The sequence below is a fragment of the Dermacentor variabilis genome, chromosome 4 (assembly GCF_050947875.1).
Source record: "Dermacentor variabilis isolate Ectoservices chromosome 4, ASM5094787v1, whole genome shotgun sequence".
NCBI classification, from domain to species: Eukaryota; Metazoa; Arthropoda; class Arachnida; order Ixodida; family Ixodidae; genus Dermacentor; species Dermacentor variabilis.
Window position 1 is genome coordinate 180,617,651 of NC_134571.1, and position 23,639 is coordinate 180,641,289.

General features: G+C 46.9%; 1 protein-coding gene across 3 annotated transcripts in view; it reads right to left on the reverse strand.

The window, feature by feature from the left end:
• The window catches only part of LOC142578084 (uncharacterized), a 151,508-nt gene that overhangs the window by 40,139 nt on the left and 87,730 nt on the right, over positions 1-23,639 (reverse strand). For 2 of the 3 annotated variants that reach the window (XM_075687503.1, XM_075687502.1), the window contains one exon: positions 13,079-13,158. The exons of the other annotated variant lie outside the window; for it this stretch is intronic. In XM_075687503.1, coding sequence (XP_075543618.1) covers positions 13,079-13,158 — 80 coding nt within the window. The remainder of the gene's footprint in view (positions 1-13,078; positions 13,159-23,639) is intronic. 3 annotated transcript variants of the gene reach the window in all.

Consider the following 23,639-nt stretch of genomic DNA (forward strand, 5'->3'; position numbering starts at 1 on the left):
TGAGCAGCGTTACGCGCAGATTGAAAAGGAGACTCTCAGCATTTCGTTCGGCTGCGAGAAGTTTCACCACTTAGTGTACGGGCACAAAGTTTTTATTGAAACTGACCATAAACCGTTGCTATCTATTGCTGCGAAATGGATCTGCGACATGCCTCCCCGCCTTCAGAGGTTTTTTTAAGACTTCTGAAATATGATTTCGTTTTGCAGTGCGTGCCAGCAAAACATCTCGTCTTGGCCGACATGCTGTCAAGATCGGCTCCGGCTAGTCACGAGGACATCGCTGGCGCCGCTGACGACGTGGAAGTGCACGCAGTGGAAGTCCTGGAATTTGGTCAAGGGCGCTGCGCGACAGAAGCTGGTGCAAGAAACGGCGCGTGACGGTTACTTGAGCACTGTCATCTCCAATTTGTCAAGCGGTGAGAGCCTGCAGGGTGAACTCAAGCCGTTTTCGTCAGAGCTTTCGGTCGTGGACAGTATACTGCTGAAAGGAACAAAAGCGGTCATACCTAAAAGCATGCGACGTGAAATCCTAGGACGAATTCATACTAGGCACCTAGGATTGCAGAAATGCAAAGAAAAAGCACGACGTTTGGTTTTTTGGCCTGGGCTCAGCAGCGACTTATCCCTGCTGATTCAGAGTTGCTCGACTTGTCGGAAGTTTTCATACAAGCAACCGAAAGAACCGTTACTCATACGCCCAATCCCATTATGTGCATGGGTTCGAGTTGGTGTAGACATCTTTTCTTTTGGGGGAAGTTCGCACGTCGTAGCGTTGGAAGCGCATTCAAACTTCCCGGAAGTCCACATGCTCCAGGACACCACTGCAAGAGCAACAATTTCCGCAATTAGCGCAACGTTTGCCAGGTATGGCGTACCTCTGGAGGTGTGCACCGACAACGGGCCGCAGTTTTCAAGTTATGAATTTGCAGAATTCGCAAGAAAATATGACTTCGCTCATGTCACATCCAGTCCCCGCTTCCAACAGTCTGGCAGAGAAAGGGGTACAGATCGTAAAACGCCTCTTGAAGAAAAGTGAAGACTCACGCGAAGACTTTTGGCTAGGCTCGTTGGCCTACCGCTCTACACCGCTTGTGGACGGCCGATCACCTCGAGAACTTCTTCAAGGCGGGCGTCTCAGGTCGAATGTGCCCGATTTTGGCGACGTGCAGCCTACGCCAGTCAAAAAACATCGTCAGACCAACGGCGGAAAGCATTTGTCACCCTTGGACAAAGGGTCGATCGTAAGGCTCAGGGACACAACATGGTCCCCGAAAGGTATTGTGATGCGTAGAACGTCTCCGAGGTCCTACAACGTGGAGACAGAAGGTGGTCGGGTGTTTAGACGTAACAGACGGCATCTCCTTCAGACTCGCGAACAGTGGACAGCAGACGAGAGTGATGATGATGACTGCGGTTCATCTTACAGCTTGTGCACTGACTCTAGTGCAAGTAGCTCCGTTGATGTTGCACCGTGCCAACCTACACACACGCATCCTCAAGCGTCGTCCGCCTATGGCCCAGCGCCAACCACAGCGCACCACGTGCTATCTCCTCCTAGGCCGACGCCAGTGCCAGGAAGGTCGGGTCGCACCAGTAGGCCACCGCAGCGGCTTCGGTACGACGCGGCCTTTAATCAAGTAACCTGAGCTGTTGTGCTTCTTCGTTACCCATCAGAGGATGTATCGGGCATGCGCTGTCTGCGCTACCTTATCAGGACAGCACTGATATCACGCGTGCGGCTGACTATTTAAGTGCGTGCGAATAAACCCTTCGCTGCTTCTTGTTCCTGCCATCGTGTAGTTACCTCGATCTTTACCAGGCACACGTCGCGCACGTTACATTATCTATCTATCTATCTATCTATCTATCTATCTATCTATCTATCTATCTATCTATCTATCTATCTATCTATCTATCTATCTATCTATCTATCTATCTATCTATCTATCTAGCTAGCTAGCTAGCTAGCTAGCTAGCTAGCTATCTATCTATCTATCTATCTATCCTCTTTCGCCGACCCAGTGGCCCAAGTTGTGCGCCGGCTTGGTCCACAAGGTATGTGCTTCTGGTCGTGATGCAGTCGTGGTCGCTGAACTGTCGTCATTTCAGCTTCGTTATCTCAGTTTCGCCAAGCTGTCGTCGTCCCGCCTTATACTCTGAGCCAGGGTTCCAATCGTTTAACAGCTTGGGCTATTGGATGGTGACGTGCTCTCTGCTTCGTCATCTGAATGTCGTCATGATCCCGTCGTAATCACGCCATCTTCGTGACACAGCAGTTGTCATGCCCCGTCGGCACGCTGCAGTTTTATTATTGTCATCACTTCAGTAACGTCATCGAAATTTCACCGTGCTGTAGCGTAGAAAGTTGTCCGTTACTTGTTCCGCGCCGGAGAGATGAAGCGCGCACACTGGAGATCCGTAGACATTTCCTGATTCGATTTACTTGAACTTTGGTTAACCGAATATTAGCATTTACGCACTTGTACAATTCATAACTGCGACATCTTAGCAGCACTCGCTGCGACATCGTCCCTCGGTGTCTCCGGCGCGAACTGACCCTGGGACCGTCGGGAAACGTCACAACATCCCGCCCGAGAGCAAACAGATCACCAATACCAACTCTTCGTTGTCCAGGGCCAATCAGGCCGCACAGATTCAAATCCTCACAGCCAATCGTTGGAGGACTTCGCCGAGTTTGAACTTGATGACAGCCGCTTGCCTGAAGAATTATTACCCAAAGAAAAGTAAAGATGCACAGAAAACCACAGAGACATCCGTTGGGCTTTAGACGAACTAGCGGCGTCTACAAAAAGAAAGCGCACAAAAGAGTCGAGAAGCATCCCCAAACAGTTTGAGCAATTAGGAGGCGCCGCTTCCGTCGCCAGTACAAAGGGGGGGGGGGGGAACAGCGCAGTCGGCCGGCCGGACCCTCAGGCGGAACGGGGGTGCTGCGCGTGAAATCCTCCCCCCCCATCCGACCTCCCGACTCGTGGGCGAAAAGACATTTTGAGAGAAAAGCGGTAAGAAAGAAAGGAACACTGCCACACAGCACAGGCAACGAAAAAAACGTAAAGACAGCTACGCGACAGTGCATCACCGTCATACCGCCTTCGACGCTCGACAAACGTCAATCTTTGCTCGTCATTGTATTGCATTCATATGCTATCGGTATTCCATTGCGTTTATACTGGCCTAGTCCTGCCGTCAGCTCCAGGGAATTGCTACCATGGTTCCATTGTGAGAACATGGTCGTAATGCCGTCGCTGATGTACGATGCTCGTGAATCTAGATTCGACCTACGACTCTCGTTATGCTGTCGTCGTCTCGCCATCATCGCCATAATAGTGTCGAGAGGCAGTCACCAAACGCTATTGTCAACATACGCTCGTCGTCTTGCCATTGGCGTCATGCCGTTGTCATGCCATCGTCACTGCACCGTCGTCATGGAGTCGTCGTCATGCATTCGTTGCCGTACCGTCAACGGAATGCAGCAGTGGTCTTCGTCGTTTTATTTTCGACGTACGGCTTTAGTCATGATGTCGTCGTGATATCTTTGTCGTCGTGCCATCGTCGTCACGCTGTCATTTCATCGTCGTCATCATTTCAGTATCATCATCCAATTATCGACATCGACAATTATCTACTCGAAGTGTTTCTCTTCGAAGGTAAGGCCCATCGCAACGTAGTGACGATTGTTCTAGAAGCTGTTCTAAATAAGTCGTGCCATCACGTATATAATCAAGTCCATTTACCAGATCACAGCGCTCAGCAGTGCTGACTACCCCCAAAGGCCTGTTGTAGCTGTGGCTGAAGCGCTGCATAAGAATGCGAGACGCTGGAATAGCAGGCTTCGACAGGAAGTAGATGCTAGATAGACAACAAAGAAGGTTGCCATTGTGCCGTATGTAGAGTCGCGCGGAATATGAGCTGCGACATGGTGTCCTTAGTACACGACGCCCAAAACAGCATACCCACGCCAACATACACGAATTAATATACTATTACTGGTATTAATGGAATCAACTTTTGGTATGTCGGCGCCGCTTTGTAATCTTGGGGCGCTTTCAGCCTCGGGCACCATGTTGCCACCCATACAGCATGCGACAGTACAAGCCTAACCGACAAAATAAAGAACGTAGCCGGGAGAAAAGGCGTCACGGTACTGTTATAAACATCAAACAAGGCGTGTTCAATGTATGCACTAGTTAGCGATGGCAAGGAAAATAGACAATGCACAAAGAACCGCAAGGAGTAAACTGCCTGACATTAGCCGCCGTGGTTGCCTAGCTGTTATTATTATCGAACCTTGCCGCTTCGGCTGCATTTCGATGTGGGCTAAATGCAAAAACGCCGCTATCTAGTGCGTTGGGAGCACGTTAAAAATCTCCTTGTGGTCAAAATTAATCCAGAATCCCGCACTATGACGTGCTTCAATATCTAATTGTGGTTTTGGCATGTAAAACCCCAGCATTCAATGCACTACCTGAAAAAAGTGGCCATCTTTGATATGCCTGTACCCATGTGACTGATGAGGCATATACCAAACAAGCTGGTGTCTGCATGACGAGACAAGAGCACAAGCATAATCTATGGAAAGCAGCTCCCGCCGGGCATCTTGCTTTTCATCATTACTATTGCGCAGGAAAATACACGACATCAAGGTTTTAGAAAAGTTTAAAGAGGAATTGTCGCGCACATTTATATGTTATGACGATTGCGGAAGCCGCGCCATCATGACCATCTGTTGACCATCAGAACTACTAACAAAAAAAAAGAGACAGGCTAAGTAGTAAGAACGGTCTATACCCCTATGTAAACGTATTATCGGTAAGACAAGGAAAAAAGCACCATTGGTTGCAAAATGGTATAAAAGATGTCAAAAAAGCATTTTGACATTCACTTGATAACCTAGTGACGTCCAGCAACAATGTAGCTCCTTGTGTATTTCTGAGTGCTTTCTACAGGAAATCGTTCTTGCTATGTGAAGCAAACAAGCTCAGGCAAACACTATTTTACAAAATACAAAAGTGTTTCAACTGGCATGCGCTGCGGAACATTCCAATCCTACAGTTTGCTGCTCGTTCTCTACAGTTGACTTAGAAGTTTCAGCCACATGAATGCCTGGCGGAGCTATTCCATTTCTGGTGCTTGCTTTCTGTTCATGGTTCAAACTGCCACATTGAACGGAACTAGTATTAATTTTTGTGTGCTCTCTTTTGTGATTGGCCAGGAACCACGCAAAAAGCGTGTTCCACGAGATCAAGGTCGCATTGCCTTCCGGGCCTTGGTGCCTGTAGATTGTTACTCGACAACAGGCGGTCGTTCATCCGCCGAATACGCAACAGCACCGAGCGTCCGCATAATTTATATCGCATTAAAATGCCGACTGTAAATGTAGACTCAAATTCGTTTGACAAACCTAGCGGGCTAATCACTCATTTTTGGCCATGGCATTACTTGCTTCAGCCCTGTTAAAGTGCGCTTCGGGTCGACGAAAAAGCATTCCTCCAACCTATGTTAACGCTGCGCCAGTACTCCGGCGTGACCGACGCTGCTGTGGTCAGTTTGAATTTCAGCAGTGATTTATGTTCGGTGGAGAACTAGGGTCACATAACGTAAGCTTGTCACAATCTGTTTTATTCCAATCTCTTGACGTAAAACTTCCCTAACCACCAATGCAAGCATCGGGCGATAGCCTTCCGCATTGTATGAGAAACCCAATGAAACGCACTCCTGCTTCTCAGGAGGTCACTTTATTTTTTCCTTTCAAAGCGAATAGCATTGCCTACATTGAGCAGATTTCTTTATCGAATTGGCTGTCAAGAGGCGAGGCGCATATTCAATTGAAGAGGGATTCCATGGGGCCGAGCCGGAACAGTGAAAGTGGATAACTTGCTAAAGAGGGTGGTGCCGGTGTCTGTCATAATACGCTTCCCTTATACTTAGCCGGCGGTGGATGGTCGAAAATCGCGGTGGCGTGCAACGGAACGTTAAAAATTCCGCCAGGACGTATCCTCAGCAAAGAATAGTTCGAAAATTGATGTCTCACACCTGCTGAAAGGGCACGATAACGTTACAGTAGCACGGAAAAATGTTTATCATACGCAAATAAATCCATGCTCCGCAGCTGCTCCCAGTATCTAGCGCCAGAGTAATCGGTGGGCAGCTATCTTCTTTTATTTTTGGAACAGGGCCGCCTCCGGGTATTCAGAAAAAAATAGTTTTGTTTGGCATAATAATGCGTCATTAACGCCTACACGCCACTTTGACGCTATGAGTTTGCGTCGTTTTGTGACGTAGCGTGAAGATAGACGATGTGGACGCAGCCCGAAACCGTTTGATCAACTGGCATAGTATTATGGCGAAAAAGGCATTGAATGAGAAATAGTTATTTTTCTTTCGTTCGGGCTGATCACGCGTAATCAGTCATCACGCATCATATCAGATGGGGCGTTTTCGCGGTTTTTGTGAGGTCGCGTCAGAGACAGGCGAAGTGGGGGGTGGCCTGAAAAAATTTTCTCCAATAATGGAGGACTGATTGCAGAAATGTAATAGAAAGGTTTGGAATAGCTTTACGTTACAGCGCCCCTAAATTAGGTATTGAATGCAGCGTCATACTTTTCTGCCCAGGCAAAGAAAAATCTGTCACGGGCAAGCATTTGTCGAAGTCTCTAACAACAGATACTAAATTTTGGACAAGGCGGCAAGAACAGCAGCAGTACACGCAGACAAAAGTACGCAGCACCGTAAGCGTCGTCGGCTTCTCAAATTTGGTCAAAGATTGAACCTAAACTCAGTCGTAAGTAAGCCATGTTTTGGAGAAACAAGACCCAGTATAACTAATTTTCGCGCGCCAGGAAATTCTTTCTTCAAGTGACGTTCAAACTGTTTTGCGTAAATCAAGGATGAACTTGCTTAAAGCGCCACATGGTTCCGGCTCGGGGCGCCCCGCTTGGCTCGCCATTCTTATCTGTGTCACCACATGGGTCGAAAATCGCAATGAATAATTGCCAGCCTGCGAATCCACAAGGGCAGCGTGAGCGTTGCTCGGAAACAAGTTGTTTTCTTGCTTTCCTTTAATTGGAAATCGCCCGCAAATATCTAGCTGCGTGCCATATTTTATAATACGCACTCATTAGCGCTGCCGTTTTCCCAAAATATCCTGCTGCATAGTAACATAACGAATAAAACTTATTTAATGCCGGCTATGTCACTCTTCATATCCAAAAAAGAGCAACCAAGGTTTTTCGGCCTTTTCATGATACCGCGCGACGCCAACGATATATCCCCTAACTAGGGCAAAAAGCTTTCTATTGTTGGGTATAACGATGAGTATTGGTTTAATATGGGGCGCAGGTTGAATATGTTTTCAAACAAGAGAACAGCGCCAATGTTACATTTCGCACTGACGTACCGTCTTCCAGCGAAGGACGCTGGCGGATACGAGAGCGGAGAGCAGCGAAGGTGGGAAACAAATCGCTCGATCGTACTCGAGTCCTGAATGAGTGATGGGGCCCTTGCAGGTACCAAATTGTTTAAAAACTAATAGTCATCAGAACGTCCACAAAATCGGCCTATTAAAATTAAATTGAATTCTTGCATTTATAGTGCGCAAACAAGCACATAGTGTAAAGCACGCCGCAGTGGGGAATTTTGCATTTATTTCAACCCCGTGCGGTTCTCTACTTTCCAACTAAACCCAAGAACACGAGTGCTTTTGCGTTTCGCACCGATTCAGATGCGGTCGCCGCGGTCGAGGATCGACCCAGCAAACTTGTCTGCAGTAGCGCAACGCGATAGCGGCTAGCTCGCCGCGGCGTGTTGTCTGCTTATTGAGGGTGACATAGAAACAAATGTTTCATCCGTTTCTCTTTTTTTTTTACTTGGTACTATAGATAAGAAATTTTGCAATTTCACCACTGCTCATCTACTTTAGTTGATGTTGATGAAATCGATGGCTTGACTACACCACGTTCCGTCAGGGAGTAAATTCCTGTAAAAGCAAAGGATGCTGAAGAAAAAGGCTTTTGTAATATTTATTGATTCGTAACAACACTTCGTGGACAGCCTTGTGAAAGATTATTTACGGGTTCTGTTCAACACGCCTTTAAAGAGGGCGATGATGCTGTTAATGACATTAAACCATAGAACCCCCTTAACTGCAACTGCAACGTCATGAAAAAATCGCTTATTTGTGAAGTTTATTGCACCTTTGGTTTCAGCTCATGAGTGCATCACCTTTCTTCTCAAAAAGATTTTCCGCCAGACTCCGGAAACCTCGAAATCTCGACTTCAAAAAAAGTTGAGAGTCAATTAGGTATCCTTAGATGATTTGAATGCAAAAGCGTGAGGACTTGACTATGTTATCAGCCTAAATTAAAACTCCACCTTAAATCACCTTATTATATTTTTACGAGAAGAATGGGTGTTACCGAGGGACTCGATCTTTATTAATCATATCATGAAAAGCCAACAACGACGTCAAGGGCAACATAGGGGAAATTACTTGCATTTAATTATTGAATTTTGGAAATGATAATTTAATGGCAATAAAAGTGGATGAGAAAAAAACTACTTGGCGCAGGTGGGGAACGATCCCGTATCTTCGCATAACGCGTGAGATGCTGTAACCGATTGAGATACCGCGGCGCCGTTTGCCCGTCCACTTTCTTGGGTATTTGCGTTTTACTACCACAACTAATCCTGGGATTGTTAGCAAGCTCTCACAAACCTTGGCAGCGGAAGTGGAACATCCTTTCTACCGCAGGCGTCACAAGTACGTGATTTTGTTTAGTGAAAGTAACTGGCCAATGAGCACACCCGTGCTACCTGAAAACACCTATATTGCCAGATTCGAGACCCTCGTTACGCAAAAAACAAGAAGAAAGGGGGTTAACCGAGGGGCCCAATTTTTAATAATGATATCATGAGAAGCCAACAAAGACGCTAAGCTCAACGTAATGCGAAGATGAGGGATTGTTTTCCACCTAAGGCAAGTTGTTTTTTCACCCAATTTTATTCCCATTAACCTATCATTTCTATAATTTAATTGGTAAGTAGAATAATTTCTCCTGTGTTGTCCTTGGTGACTTTGTTCGTTGGCTTCTGATGATGTGATTAATAAAAATTGGACCCCTCAGTTAACCTCCTTTCTTCTAATTCCTTACATAACGAGGGTCTCGAATCTGACAACATTGATGGCTTCAGGTAGCATGTGTGAGCTTATTGGCCACTTGCCTTCATTCAGAAAGATCACGTACTCGTGATGCCTGTGGCAGAAATGCTATTCCACATCCTTCGCCAAGGTTTGTGAGTGGTGGCGTTAGGTAACACTCCAAGCGTTGGTTGTTGTAGTAAAACATAAATACCCAAGAAAGTGGACGGGAAAACGGTGCCGCGATAGCTCAATTGGTTAGAGCATCGCGCGCATTGGCAAAGACGTGGGATCGATCCCAACCTGCGGCAAACTGTTTTTTCATCCACTTTCATTGCCATTAATTTATCATTTCTTTAATTCAATTAGTAAGCACAGGTAATTTCCCCTGTGTTGTCCTTGGCGTCTTTGTTGGCTTCTCATGGTATGATTGATAAAAATGGGACCCCCTCAGTTAACCCCCTTTCTTCTCATTTACATAACGACGGTCTCGAATCGACAACACTGATGCCTTCAGGTGGCATTTGTGTGCTTATTGGCCAGTTGCCTTAATTCAAAAAGGTCACGTACTCGTGATGCCTGAGGCTGAAAGGATGTTCCCAAATCCGCCGCTAAGGTTTGTGAGTGGAGACGCTGGGTAACACTCCAACGGTTAGTTGTGATAGCAAAAACTTATATACCCAAGAAAGTGGACTGAGAAACGGCGGCGCAGTAGGTCAGTTGTTTAGAGCATCGCAGGCGTAACGCGTTGGCGTGGGATCGTTCGCTACCTGCGGCAAGTTGTTTTCCCATCCACTTTCATTGTCACATATTAAATATTTCTTTAATATAATCAGTAGGTGGAAGTAATTTCACCTATGGTGCCCTTGCCGTCGTTGTTGGCTTCTCATGACTTGTTATAATTTACAAGTCATGAGAATTTGTGCCAGCGTTATTTCACCTTAATCCATCTTAGGTCACCTAAGTCCACTTTAATCTGTCTTAATCTACCTTAATCTATTTTAGGAGTGGGCCAGGTTGGTGTTTTGTGTGCGGGCCACGGCGTCCGGCCGACGCCGTGGCTGTTCAACGTGGCATTTTGCAGTGAGAACCGCAGCAGGTCCAGAGCCAGGAACGTGGCGTCATCACTTGGTCACGTGCGAGTTTTCTTGCCATCCAAAGTTGACGCTGGAGGGCGCATCGTTCGCTTCATTGGGCGCATAAGGCTATCGCCCCAATACCAGAAAAAGGGCAACGGCGTAGTGTCGACACCGTCGCTTGCACTAACTTTTCTGGAATTCGAAAGCCCGATATGCCCCATGATGCAAAAATCCGGTGTTTGGCGTCCGGGCTTTATCACCCGATAGTACCAAACACCACGTGACCAAGTGATGACTTCACGTTCCCGGCACTGCGCATTCTGCGGCTCAGACTGCGAATTCCCACGGTGCAGTGAATAAAAGTGCATTAAGGCTGCTTAAAGTCGCACAAGTTAGGGCAAGATGGAATAAGTTGGTATACAGAGGATTAAGGGTGGTGCGAATCACAGCAAGGAGAGTCAAGGTTTATTAAAGTGGATTAAAGTAGGTTACGGTGGATTAGAGTGGCATAAGGTGGATTGAATTCATACAGGCAAGAGCAAGGTGGATTGAAGCGGATTAAGGATAGTGCAAAGTAGAGCAAAGAGAATTAAGCATGATTAAATTGAATTAAATAGGTTTTGGTGGAATAAGTTGAATTAAGGAGGATTAAGGTTGGTAGAAATAATAGCAAGGCCGACTAAGGTGCACCTTTAACTTAAGGCTATAACTTAAACAAGCAAGTGCTCATGCTTGCATTTTCAGATTGCGCAAGTAAACTTAAACGTTTGTCGACGTTGTACTCCACGGCAGCTTGCTAACCGAGCCAGTCGCTACGCTGGTCCACGACCCCCCCCCCCCCCCGCCGCGCTTATTTCGCCCCCTTCTTTCTATCACCGCTCGCACACTTGCTCAGCTGTGCGCTACGATTTTGTTGTGGCCTACAAGTCGGACTTCCTTTAAAGGGGCTCTGAGCAACCTTTTATGCAATTGGACAAAACATTTGAAGTGAAAATAGGCTATTTCAGAAACTCTTTTCCGCAAGAAGTTCTCGAATGCGTTCAGCAGATGCGAATTTACTCGCAATCAAACACGGCCTCCGCTGTGCTCCCGTTCCTACTTCAATGCGTTGCACTGCGAAGTCTACGGCGCAGTGAGGCGTGCCAACAATTCTCTGCCTCATAAATGTCACGCTGGCGCGCAGTTATAATTTGATTTTGGAGATGCCACGACTTCCGCCTTTTGTGCCTATGACGCGCTGACTATTAGCTCACCGAGACGCAGTGCGCCTAACCAGTGGACTCGGGGAAGCACCCTGCGGCCGCGGATGGATGTACGCCATGTAGCCGACTGCAGCGCGATGTCAGCTAACGGCCAATAGCAGCAGTCTAAGGGAATGAGGAATAAAAGCATCAAGAAGGAAGTGAGGAAAGCGCTTTTTCTCAAAAAGAGGGCGTTTGAGAGAAAGGTGACTTCGCGATCCGCTTGCGAGCACCACTCACTGCGTACGACACCAAAACTTGGCTGAGATGTTCGCAGCGGCGCATGCTACCAGCGGACTGTGTTATTTCACCAAGCTCGAGGGGTTATTCAGGGCCACTTTAAGACAAAACCTATTATGCCCCATGAAACGAAAAATCTTGCGTCCATCGTTAACTTTGAATGGCAAGAAAACTAGCGTGACCAAGTGATGAATTCACGTTCCCGGCGCTGGACTAGCTGCGGCTCGCACTGCGAAAGCCCACGATGAACAGCCACGTCGTCGGCCGTGATCAGCCTACGCGCTGCACCGAAAGAAGACAGCACGCCGGCGCACGCGTTTCAGGGAGATCATAGCTGGAACAGGGCACTCACTTCATGCTCATGCGACGGTGATGTGTAAATGCCTCACGACTCGTGGGCGGCTGTAAAGGTATGACAATTGTGCCCTTCCGTAGTTTCGGTTGTCGAAGTTAAATTGTCCGCAATTCATTATGATGCAGAAAGTAGCAGCGTTAGGTATTTGGTTGTCAAAAAACGGTTCTTCTTGGATGATTGGCTTCAAGTATTGCATTAGAGTCAATCATCTTGACTACGTGCCTAGCGTGATTCTTTCGCCCCGTAAGAGTCTCTGGTGAAGATGCACACCACAATGACCAACAATATTGCTAGCTGTATTTGGAAAGGGTTCATGTTGTCTAAACCCGACCAACGCGATTATACTTTCGTGATTTCGCGTATTCGAAACTCTGCTTATCTAAATGTTTTCCTGTTTTTACAGTTTTGTGTGAACAGGGGTTAACCGTATTGGCTTCAAGTTTGTTATATGGAATATTATGGCTGTTCATCGCTAATGTAAACCAAGTCGCAGCAGCAGAAGAAACCTAACTTTCTGCAACAGTTCAAAGTGTCGCATGTCACTGACAGGGCGTTACGGGATGGTTACCTTTCACGAAATCTGATTCGCCTCTAGTTCACAGCGGTGCGCGTCAACATTACAAAGTACTTCTTTCATTTATGCCTATTAGTTAGGAATAATGTACGCGGGAAGTTTGCACGGGTGTTGTGAGTAAATTGATCACTCAAGTGCATGAAACCAATGTGAGGGGCGCATTCTTCCCAAGTTCGAAGCAAGGCTGTAGAAAATTACGCTGTGAGGCCAAAAGAAGGCAAGTAAATTTTGCAACAAGAGAGTACAAGTTACTTGAGAATTTGGCTCAGGAGCTAATGATGAGGCAGGAAAATGTAAATTCAGGGTATTTTAGCACCAGTTCTTATGGCTAAGCCCCATTGGCGCCAATAATCCGTTTATTATAGCGTAAATGACGACATTCACAAAACACCGGTGGTCGCAAATTAAAATATTTACGCACACATAAGCACTCACTCGCTCGTGCCGCTGTATACCCCGGTGTAGTGTGCAATTGAACCGACTTCCATCTTAACAAAGTGGCTCAAAAACGGATCCTGTAAACATAGCACAAAGATTTCTTGTAAAGATGTGAATGGGGACAACACATTTAGAGAACGGACCTAATAAAACGTTAATTAAGTTTGAGCACTACGCCGGACCAACTGTTGCAAGATTATGCGACAATAAAAGCCGCACTGTAGCATGCACTGAATCCATAAATAGGAACTTGAATCATCCATTGTGCTGCCTTTTAGGGTTGGATGCCTACTAGAAAAAATAGTTGTTTAGGAAAAGCACAAGACTATTCTTATTCATCTTATCCAAAACATCTTTGTAGGCAAATTGAAGTGTTATATATAACATGTAATAATTCCTGAGTATAACATCTTTAAAAATTCTCAACAGATGTGGTTGTGAGGCCGGCATTTACAACCCAAATTCCGCTCGCCCTCAAATGATTTTTGCCAGTAACATATGAGTTACATGATCTGAGTAACGAACCGAATCTAACGAGATGCGAGGAGAGCTGAAAGAAAAATGCACAAAAAAAAAGATGTTTTTAGTTGTCAATCCTGGCTATAAAAATCAAGCCATATCAAAACTTTTTGGGGTTCGTTGCCCAGACAGACATGTGAAAAGTAAGCATGAAAGCGTCTTTGAAAACTCTTTATCGGAAAAGTAGTTATGCTTATTCGCGTACGAAAGAGATGCAGAAAATTGGTTTAGCGAAAATTTAAAGAAAGTTATCAGCTGCACCAATTCCAATAAATATTTAGGACAGGTAAAATTAATCAAATTCGTAGTTTATATACTTCTGGTTCTTGTCTTCTGCATGACTTAGGCAATGGTGCGGCTCATTATTTCTCCAGCTTGTTTGAGTGATCGGTACTGTAGCGGGATGCAGTCACATTGAAGTGACCAGTAAAGCTGAAGACAACGGTGGTGGTGGTGGTGAATTGTAGCAACAGGCAGGTTTACCCTGGCAAACAAGGCCGGCAATTGCTCCACCCGAGTGTCCCGCACAATACCGCTGAAGGGTTTCACCCTATGTCCATCAAACCAGTCTCTCTTAAGAATTCGATGAGGAGACGTGAAGTTTCTTTGCGGGCTATAACTGATCCCTCGGGAAATATAAGGTGTTGCAGGCGCGCATGCGGAAGGTCCTTGTTTGGCAGATTTTTCATGAGAGTGTCTCTTCCATCTTGGAATTGCTGGCAGGACCACAAAAAGTGCTCAATGTCTCCTGTCTCGTTGCATGCCGTACAGTTCGGAGAATTGATTTGCCCGGTTTTAAATAACCAGGCCGGTGTATTAGCAGATCCTGTCCTTATTCGATATAGAAGTGTGGCTTCCTCTCGGTGCAATCTCTTTGTTAGGCAGGGCATATGCGGTGGAATCCAAAGCGACGCAAAGTGATTTCGAATGTCAGATTATTGCACTTGATTACTCTTTGGAGCCTTGATTTTGGGAGGATGATAGAGCGCTGCGTATGCAAGCGCATCAGCTCTTTCGTTTCCTGATATACCAATGTGGGAAGGAATCCATTGAAACATTACTGTGAAGCCTTTGTTGTTGAGTTCTTTCACGATGGCTAGTGATTTGTGTGGGAACTTGAGGGATGGCAAACCACGGTATATTTCTTGTAATGCGGCTTTTGAGTCCGTAAGGACAACCACATTCTGCGGAGGCAAAGTCTTTAATTTCCGCAGAGCAAAAGCTATTCCTACACCTTCCACAACTGTAGACGAGGCTATACAGTCCAGACGGCCAGACTACGTATATCTTAGAGAGAGAATATAGAATGCAGCTGCGCAGCGGTCTTCGTCTGCCTTGACAGAGCCATATGTGTATGCTTGTAGGTGATTCGGGTAAATCGTGTTCAGGTGTTCCAGGACTAATGACTTGGCTTCTGCAGATGGAATGCAGCTCTTTGATTGCAATCGTGGTACAGTTAAGTTGCATGTATAGCCCTCGAATGTCCACGGCGGTTCTATCTTCTCCCTCTGTCTCGAGCAGCGCAATCCTAATACGCGAAGCGTGTTCAATGCTGCATAAAAATGTGAGCGCGGCCTGTTACCTATACGTCGTAAGAGGGCTCTACCGGGCGTAGACTCACTCAATCGTAGGAGCTGGATCATCAGAGCCTGGGAAGCCTGAAGTCGTAGAGGGCGTGACTCACCTTCGTAGAGCCCTTTCTTGTTTGACAATGTCTGAGGGACTCCAAGACAAAGTCGGATACCTTTTCTGTGGATGGCTTCTAAGCGCTCGTATTGGCGGTCTGAGGGTGACATCAGAGGTAGCTGATACAGGATTCGACTGGTAACCAAAGCTGTATGTTGCCGTAGCATCGACGTCGGGTGGTTGCCCCAGCGTATGCCAGCGACTCGCTTAAGCACATGTGGTCTGGGTGACGATGACGCCACAACGTGGTCAACACCGCGGCGCCAGAGTAGCCTGTGGTCTAAGGTAACGCCCAGAAATCGGACGTTGGTGACTTGTCGAATCTGGTATCCGTCCAAATTCAGCGTCAAGCATGTAGATTTTTTTTCAGTCCAGGAAATAGTACGAATGATGATTTCTCTGCTGATAGGGATAATCCAATCGTTGCCAAGTGGCCCTGACTGGCTTTTACTGCTCCCTGGGCTATTCGTGCGAGTCGGCAATGCTGGTAGCCGGAGACCCATATGCAGATATCATCGGCATATATAGATATCTTCACTGTTGTTCGATGGTTTAGTACTCTTGGGAGGCTACTCATGGCAATGTTAAATAGTAAGGGAGACAAAACACTCCCCTGTGGCACAACGCGAAATATACGTATTTCATCGCTCAAAGTGTCGCCAAGACGAACTCTGATGCGACGATCATTGAGGAACGTATGTATGAAGTGCAAGAGATGACCCGTGACGCCTATAACTTGCAACTGGCTGATGATGGCTCTTTGAGACACGTAGTCGTAAGCCTTAGAAACATCCATGAAAACAGAAAGTGTCGACAGGCCATCCGCGCTGTAATGTTCTATGTGGCTTAGCAGGTCCAGCACATTGTCTTGAGCGCTTAGACGCTGCCGAAACGCAGTCGTGCACGGTGGTAGTTTTCGACCCTGCTCGACATACCAAGTGAGTCTTGTGCACGCCATCTTCTCCATTAGCTTCGATGCACACGAGGTCAGTGATACCGGTCTGTATGAGTCCAGAGCTGAAGGATTCTTTCCAGGCTTCAGAAACGGTACCACCCATGCTACCTTCCATAAATGTGGAATAGCCCCACTGGCCCAGACTTGGTTAAAAAATGCCAGCAAATCACGCCGTCTCTCAACCGGTAGGTTAGTCAGCATCTGATTACTGATAAGGTCAGGTCCCACCGCACAGCGACGTCGGAGGCTGCTCATAGCTAGTTCCAGCTCTCTGAGTGTGAAAGGAGCATCCATTAGAGACGACGATAGCGGCGGGGGCGGGTTGGTTTTGCCGGCTGACCTTTCGGAAGAGTATATTTCTGCGCAGGCATTCGCAAGACAAGCGAGTGTCTTGCCTAACTTCAATGCTAGGGCTTCAAATGGCTTGTTTGGTTGAAAGTTTCCAGCAAGGTTATTAACAATCCACCATATCCGTGGAACTGGCGTGAAGACCAATAGGCTTGCTCGAAATGATGCCCATTGATCTCTTCTTAGTTTCCTTGTATAACGTCGAATTACTGCGTTAATCCTGTTATATATAGTCTTCATTGATGGGTCGCCCTTCGTCCTTATAAGCCTCCGTTCCGCTCTTCTACGTGCAGCGCATAGATATTTGAGCTTTAGATCCGGAGCGGGGAAGTGGTCGGGTAGCTTCAGTTCAGCGGTAGCCAATCTCTTGATACGTAGCATGTCCGCGAACAGGTCTCCAGATGATACGCTTAGGCCGTCCCTGTACGTATCCCAATGCGTCACAGGACAGGATCTTCGGCCGTTGGTTCTATATCCAGCAATGTTAACGAAGACAGGAAAATGACCACTGCCCATTCTATCTTTACTAGTCGCTGACGACGCGAGGATGTCCGTTGAATGTAACGTCAAATCAATGACACTGTAAAAGGCCGGTTGTCGAAAAAACGTTGGCTGTTTGTCATTTGCCACGCAGAATCCCTCGGTGTTTAAAGCACTAACAATTTGCTTTCCACGTGCATCGTTCGCCTTGTCGCCCCAGAGAGTATGGTGCGCGTTGAAGTCGCCACATATAATCCTAGGGGCTGTGCAGCGGCTGCAGAGGTCTCTTATAATTTCTTCCATCGAGACCTTCAAGCGAGAGCTCACATACACGGAGGCCAGGCTGAGGCTTCGGTTTCCCAGCCGCACTTGCACAGCAGTGACTTCCAAAGCTGTGCTGCAAAGGTTTTGTACTGGTAGAACGTAATGTGGTATTTCACGTCTCACATATAGCATGGCGATTCCGTTCGGAAATGTCGGAATACTTTGGTTTCCATGTACGACATAACCAGCAATTCATCTGGAACTTGGAAGACCAGCCTCGGAGAGGGCCAATATTGGCACAGGCATGTTGCGTAAGAAAAGCGACAGTTCAGGCAAATGGCACGCAAGACCCGCACAGTTCCATTTCATAATAAGTGGCACCTGTGGAGGAGATGGTGAACATTGTGTCCTGACCGCATCCATACGGCTAGGTGCTTTAAAAAGAGGCAGAACTGAGAATCACTGACTCGAGAGCCAGGACTACTTCGAGCATTTCCTTCATCGCGCTCGCCGGAATTTTCTCTATGTGTGATCGCAAGGCCTTGAAGAGAGCACGTAGCACCTGCTGACAGTCCTCCTGTGGTGTGTATTTATCGCAACGCGATCGGGGTCGCTGCAGTACAGACGCATAACTTCGCTGTTCCGGTTGTTGAGCAGTCTTCTCGTCTACGGGGCCTCTGTTCATTGATGTGACTGTTTTAGTCGGTCCACTGCGCGATGGCACCACTGTGTCCTGGATTCCTGGAGAAGGCTTCAGGCTTGCAAAATCAGTTTCACTCTTTGAGCTCCATTTCATTTCGTGTGACTCTCTGTGATTTTCTGTCTTTTTTTTCGTCGTATTTTTCTCATCGTTTCCTGTTGGCCCCAAGATAAACGTTTTCTTACGCTTTATTGCCGCTGCCCGCGTAGGACACTTGCTTTAACTAGCTGGATGACCACCACTACAGTTTGCACATAGAAAGTTCTCTCTGCACGCGCATGTTTTGAAATCGTGCGGTCCTCCACATCTCTTACACCGCTGCTCACCACGGCAGTACTTGGCCACATGTCCATAGCGCTGACACTTGAAGCACCGAGGTGGTGTCTCAACATAGTCAATAGTCTCGTGTCTTGTGAAGCCCAAGTTGATCTTCTCTGGACGGTCTGTATTTATAGTGAACGTAAGAACCACGGAGCTAGTTCGCCTGGACTCCCAATGGGCTTCGGAAATTTGGACGCGTCACGCGACTCTCCTTGCATGGTAAACTCCTTGTGGTTTTAGGTATAGCAACAGTTCCTCGTCAGTGTACCACTTCGGTACCCCTCTAATAATGCACGCGTTTTGCAGGTACGAATTGGGCACTCGTGCTGAGATTGCAGTCCTTGAGATTGGCTTGCAGCTGAGAAAGGAATTCACATGCTCTTCGGTTTGTACATCTAGAAGCAGGGCTTCTTGAGCAGTAAATCGGCTCCTAACTTACGATGCGCCAAGAGTTTTTTTCAATTTCCGTAGACAGAACAATGGGATTTACTTTTTTCAGGTCGGCTCCTTCTGTGGTAGGCGTAACAATCACTGCGATTCCGACGGTCGTTTCTTGCAGTGACGCACAAGCCTGAAGCCTTCATCGTCCAGATCTGTGATGTCAGCTATGTCACAATCGTCAATAAGCGTAGATTTGTCGTCTGTTTCGGTAGCCTTGTATCGCTTACAGTCACGGTTGCTTTCAGGGTCAGTCGGTGGTCTCTGGCCCGGTGTCAGGTCAGGCGTAGTCATGACGGAGCTCTCGCCGTTACCAGATCGGACTCTTCTGCAGGCTCCTATGAAAGCGACGGGAGGCGAAGGCCCCCCCGGCCTCCGGTAGGGAAGGTACCTTGGCGAGTGGTCCGACGTCTTCGACAAATCTATTTGACAAAACGTCGAAAAAATTCAAAAACACTAGGGAGCGAGACAGCAGTGCGACTGTGTCGAACCAAACTTCTTCTTCCTCCCAAGCTGAAGACAAGTTTTTGTTGTTTAAAGGCCAGGTTCTATTCTGACTAGTTTCAACTTATCAAGTGTGTATTTCTTGACATTGTTGAAGTGACTGAGAGCCTCAGATAGAGCAAACTCGAGAATCACAAGGTCCAAGTTGTACCCTTGAAACGATCGTTAAGGGCAAGACATCGTTCGGCGCAGCGCCAAGATTTAAATGTGTTTCCTTCCAGTGTACATTTTCACTCCGGAATACTGCACCCTCCTTGCACATCAATAACCAAACAGCAACGTGCACGGTAACTATCGCGGATTGATTCCTGACAAACCTTCGTTTCCTTCGCCTTCGCACTCCCATCTTGGTGATATTCTAGCTACTTGTGCAAATGAGCAAGCTACCGTGCATATACACAACACAAAAAGGCAATCTTGTACCTTTTTTAGCACATAAAAAGCCAAGAGAGCGTAAAGAACATGTTTTAAGCGTAGGGTGTCACCAATGAGAGAGCTTATGCCTATCAAATCTGTGATAGGCATAAACTGTTATCAACGATTTTTTGGCATACCCCTTCTTCGAACACTAAATTACAGAAAAAAGAAAGAACAGACGAAAGGCCAAAAATAAACCTTTTAAAGAAAGAACGTTGCGTCTTCAACTTGGCGTGCAGGCTTAAAATGACAAGAAAGAAATGTGGAGGATTTACATCCTTTAGAGTGCTACAGGAGAACTGCTTCCCTGGCATATTTCTTTGTCCTCAAAACAATCTTGTCTCATAGATTGAATATCATGCGTGACCAAGTATCGGGATCTTCATGTTATGCTTCAGCGGAGCAAGTGCGGAGAATAAGTGGTAACCTTTCGTTTCGCTACGCATTATTGCTTAGTCTTTTCGGTGTGTCTGTCCTCAGTACTGAGTATGCAATGTCTACTCAACATGGTTCTTCGCTGAGCAGGAGATTGAGCGGCCACTGATTGTAGCAGAAATGCTACATGCGCACGCCCCAGTAAACCGAGAGACATCTTGCAACGTACACCACGTTGTTTTTTTCTTATGTTTCGTGTAAACTCGTGAGCGCAAATGTAGGGAGCCCAAAGCGCGTGCACAACGCTATGCCGAACCGCATGAAAGCGAAATCTTACGACGCGGCGCTTGCTGGCGGGAATCACACCATGGAAGCGGTCTGCCTGCGCGTCCCATTTCGAAGTGAAATTGTTTGCTTGAAATCAGGCGTGCAATCAGGACTAGATGGCAGCGAATAGTCTCACCCTAGCCGCCAATTGCACTATAGTTTCCGAGATGACGCAGACCGACTGAATTGTACGCTTTATTTAAAAAGTACGCTTCTCTTATGTGAGTGTGTTAGTCCAGTACGACGAGTTATGACGTGTTTTTATGAGTATCTTACGCTAGGAAGAGTTGTGTATATAAAAGCACGAACACAAGAGAAAATAAATAGACGGAAGGAACGCAGTTTCCTTGGTTCATATTTCTTTACGCGCAGCTCTTCCTAACATAGCCATGCACCAACCCGCCCCACCAAGAAGCTTTAAAATTTTCTGAGTACATGACGGTTAACATTACAGATCAGTACTGCACGCTGCTATAAAGTTTCATTCTCAGTTGGCCGCTGGCGAGTAGATAAGGTTGCGTGATTTAGCGAAGCCTAAACATCCAAGTTGTTCACTTGACGATTCTCGGGGAAATTAAAGCCGTGGTAGGAGAATATATTCTTGATTCTTTTTCTGACTCAGTTTGCTCAATAAAAGGCACCGATTGCAATACCGTGCTCGAATAAGCAACATTCATCGTCGGACGCTATTTCGATAAGATTACTTCGCGGCAAACAGCAAGGGATTATATGCGAATCTTCAAGAGGCACGAGAGAAGGCCGCAGGCTAAGCGGTAGCGGAAGAACTGTGATGCGTGACGGACGAGCTTGCAAATACTGCGGCAAACAAGCAGTGAAGCAGCGGCATAGATGCGGGGAGGCACAGGGAGCGGCAGCCCGGTGAACGCTTCGTTGAGGAGCAGCGTACCTCCTTGGGTAAAGTCGGAGGACACTTGACCACATGTGATGGGACGCGCGTACGTAACGCCACTACAGCGCCACTGTTGGTTCATTGTTGGTTCCTTGCTCGAATGATTACGCGAACGTCAAGAAAAAATACGATGGATGGGGTAAAGGGCAAGTGTAACACACAAACGCACACACAAACACGCACGCATACACACAGACATAGGGACACACACAAAAATAAAACAAACAAATGCGCGCATTTGGCGTGCCAAAATATTGATGTGATTATAAGCTTCAGAAAAGTGGCTAGCCAGGCTTGTTGGTACAAACGCGTACTTAGCAAACAGCTTAAATGACGGGACGAAGAAAAAGAAAGGGGGGTACTTCGGAATATATTTAAATGTTGGGTTTTACATACCAAAACCACTTTCTGATCATGAGGGACGCCGCAGTGGAGGACTCACGAAATTTGGACCGCCTGAGGTTTTTTAACGCGCACCTAAATTTAAGTACAAGTGTCTTTTCGCCCCCAAAGAAATGCGGCCGCCGTAGCCGGGATTCGTTCCCGCGACTCGTTCTCAGCAGCGCAACACCATAGCCACTGCGCAACCACGGCGGGAATTGATGAATTGGGACCACCTCGGTTTCCTTAACGTGCACCCAATAAACGACACGGGCCGTTACTGAATTTCCTAGCTATCGAAACGCGGCCGCCGTGACCTGGATTCGATCCCATCCCCTTGACCTTCGAAGCGCAACGCCAAGTTCATCCCGCCGAGTACACAGTCACACACTCACCGACACTACTCGCCGCAGTTGCTTAGCGACTGCGGTGTCGGGCTGCTAAGCACTACAGATGGCAGGATCAAATCCCGGCCGCGGCGGTCGCATTTCTTTGGGGGCAAAACGCGAGAACAAATGTGTGCTTAGATTTAGGTGCGTGTTAAAGAACGCCGGGTGGTCCAAGTTTTTTCGGAATCTCCCAACACAGCGTGCTTCACAATCAGAGCGTGGTTTTGGCATGCAAAATCCCATCATTTAAAAATAAAACACACGCAATTCCAAGGCCATTGTGAATCAACAGTTATATCTTTTTTTACTGTTCATGTATAATTAATTTCGAGCATTACTTCAGAAAGCATTCGTTCGATCGTATGAGTAGGGCAGGAACCCAAAGCGAAGTATGGAAGACATCGGAGAAACTTAGCATAAAAACAAAGAGTGTGGATTTGCAGGCTTGTTGGTTAGTTGCATCAATTGAAGTCACGCTCAAGAAAGACGATAGACTCGCGCTAAAGTTTAGGTTTAGGCGAACGCCCTGTCGTCTTTCTTCTCCGTGCCACTCCAGAGCTATGTCTTCAATTGATGCGACCTAGCAGAGCCGTTGATTTGGAGCTCTGCAAGCCAGATCTGGAGCGTATATTCTCCTAAATCAATTTTCTTACCACTCAGTGCGCGGAACACAATTACGATAGGCGCCTGACACCATTCTGTAGAAACTGCGGTGCTCGCATCGCCGTTCTATCAAAGCCTTCTCTTCTGAGTTTCATTGTGTTGCCAATGGCGAAATTTTACAAGATTAAAACCAGCATTTGAGGAGACTGCCCAGCAGTGTTTACACGCACCAGCAAAGAAGACCCTTTATTGGCTACACCCTATTTAACATACAAGGTATAATTGCTGCAAGAAAAATTTAAACCGAGGGACTTCATATTTTGCTACAGGAAATGTGGAATCACAAGACAACGAAAACAAGAAAGACACCGGGGGAATTTGCGGGATTTTAGTAAAACACAATAAATACTATGACCACAGCAATATGAGTGGGCGAAAAGATGCCCTGTCGCCAGTGGCAGCTCAAGCCATACCTCCCGCATTGTTTGGGCATTACCTGTTTAGCTAAAGTTGCGGCCATCCTTCCGTCAAAGTAAGCAGACTGAGATTTATTTGCCCTTCCCGTTCATTCGTAACAAATATCTCGACTATGGCAGCATCAATGGCTTCAGGCAGCGCGCGAGGGTTAGCTGGCTTCTCCTACAGTTGGCTACTCCTACAGCTCGTGCACCGCAGCATGCCTATTGTTTAATATAATCTGCCGCATGATCGACCATGATCCCGAATGGCGTTGGCCAACAGGGCCAGGGCCAGATCTATGCTGCGTATACATGAATAAACAAGGCCGTGGATGGAGTCGCCACTGAGCTACGGCCGCCGCCATAGCCTAATTGGTAGAGTATCGCGCAGGTAACGGCGAAGGTGCGAGTTTCGCTCCAACGTGCGGGAAGTAGCGTTTTGTGCTCTTGCATTTCCCTGTTCCTTAAAACTATACATTTTAA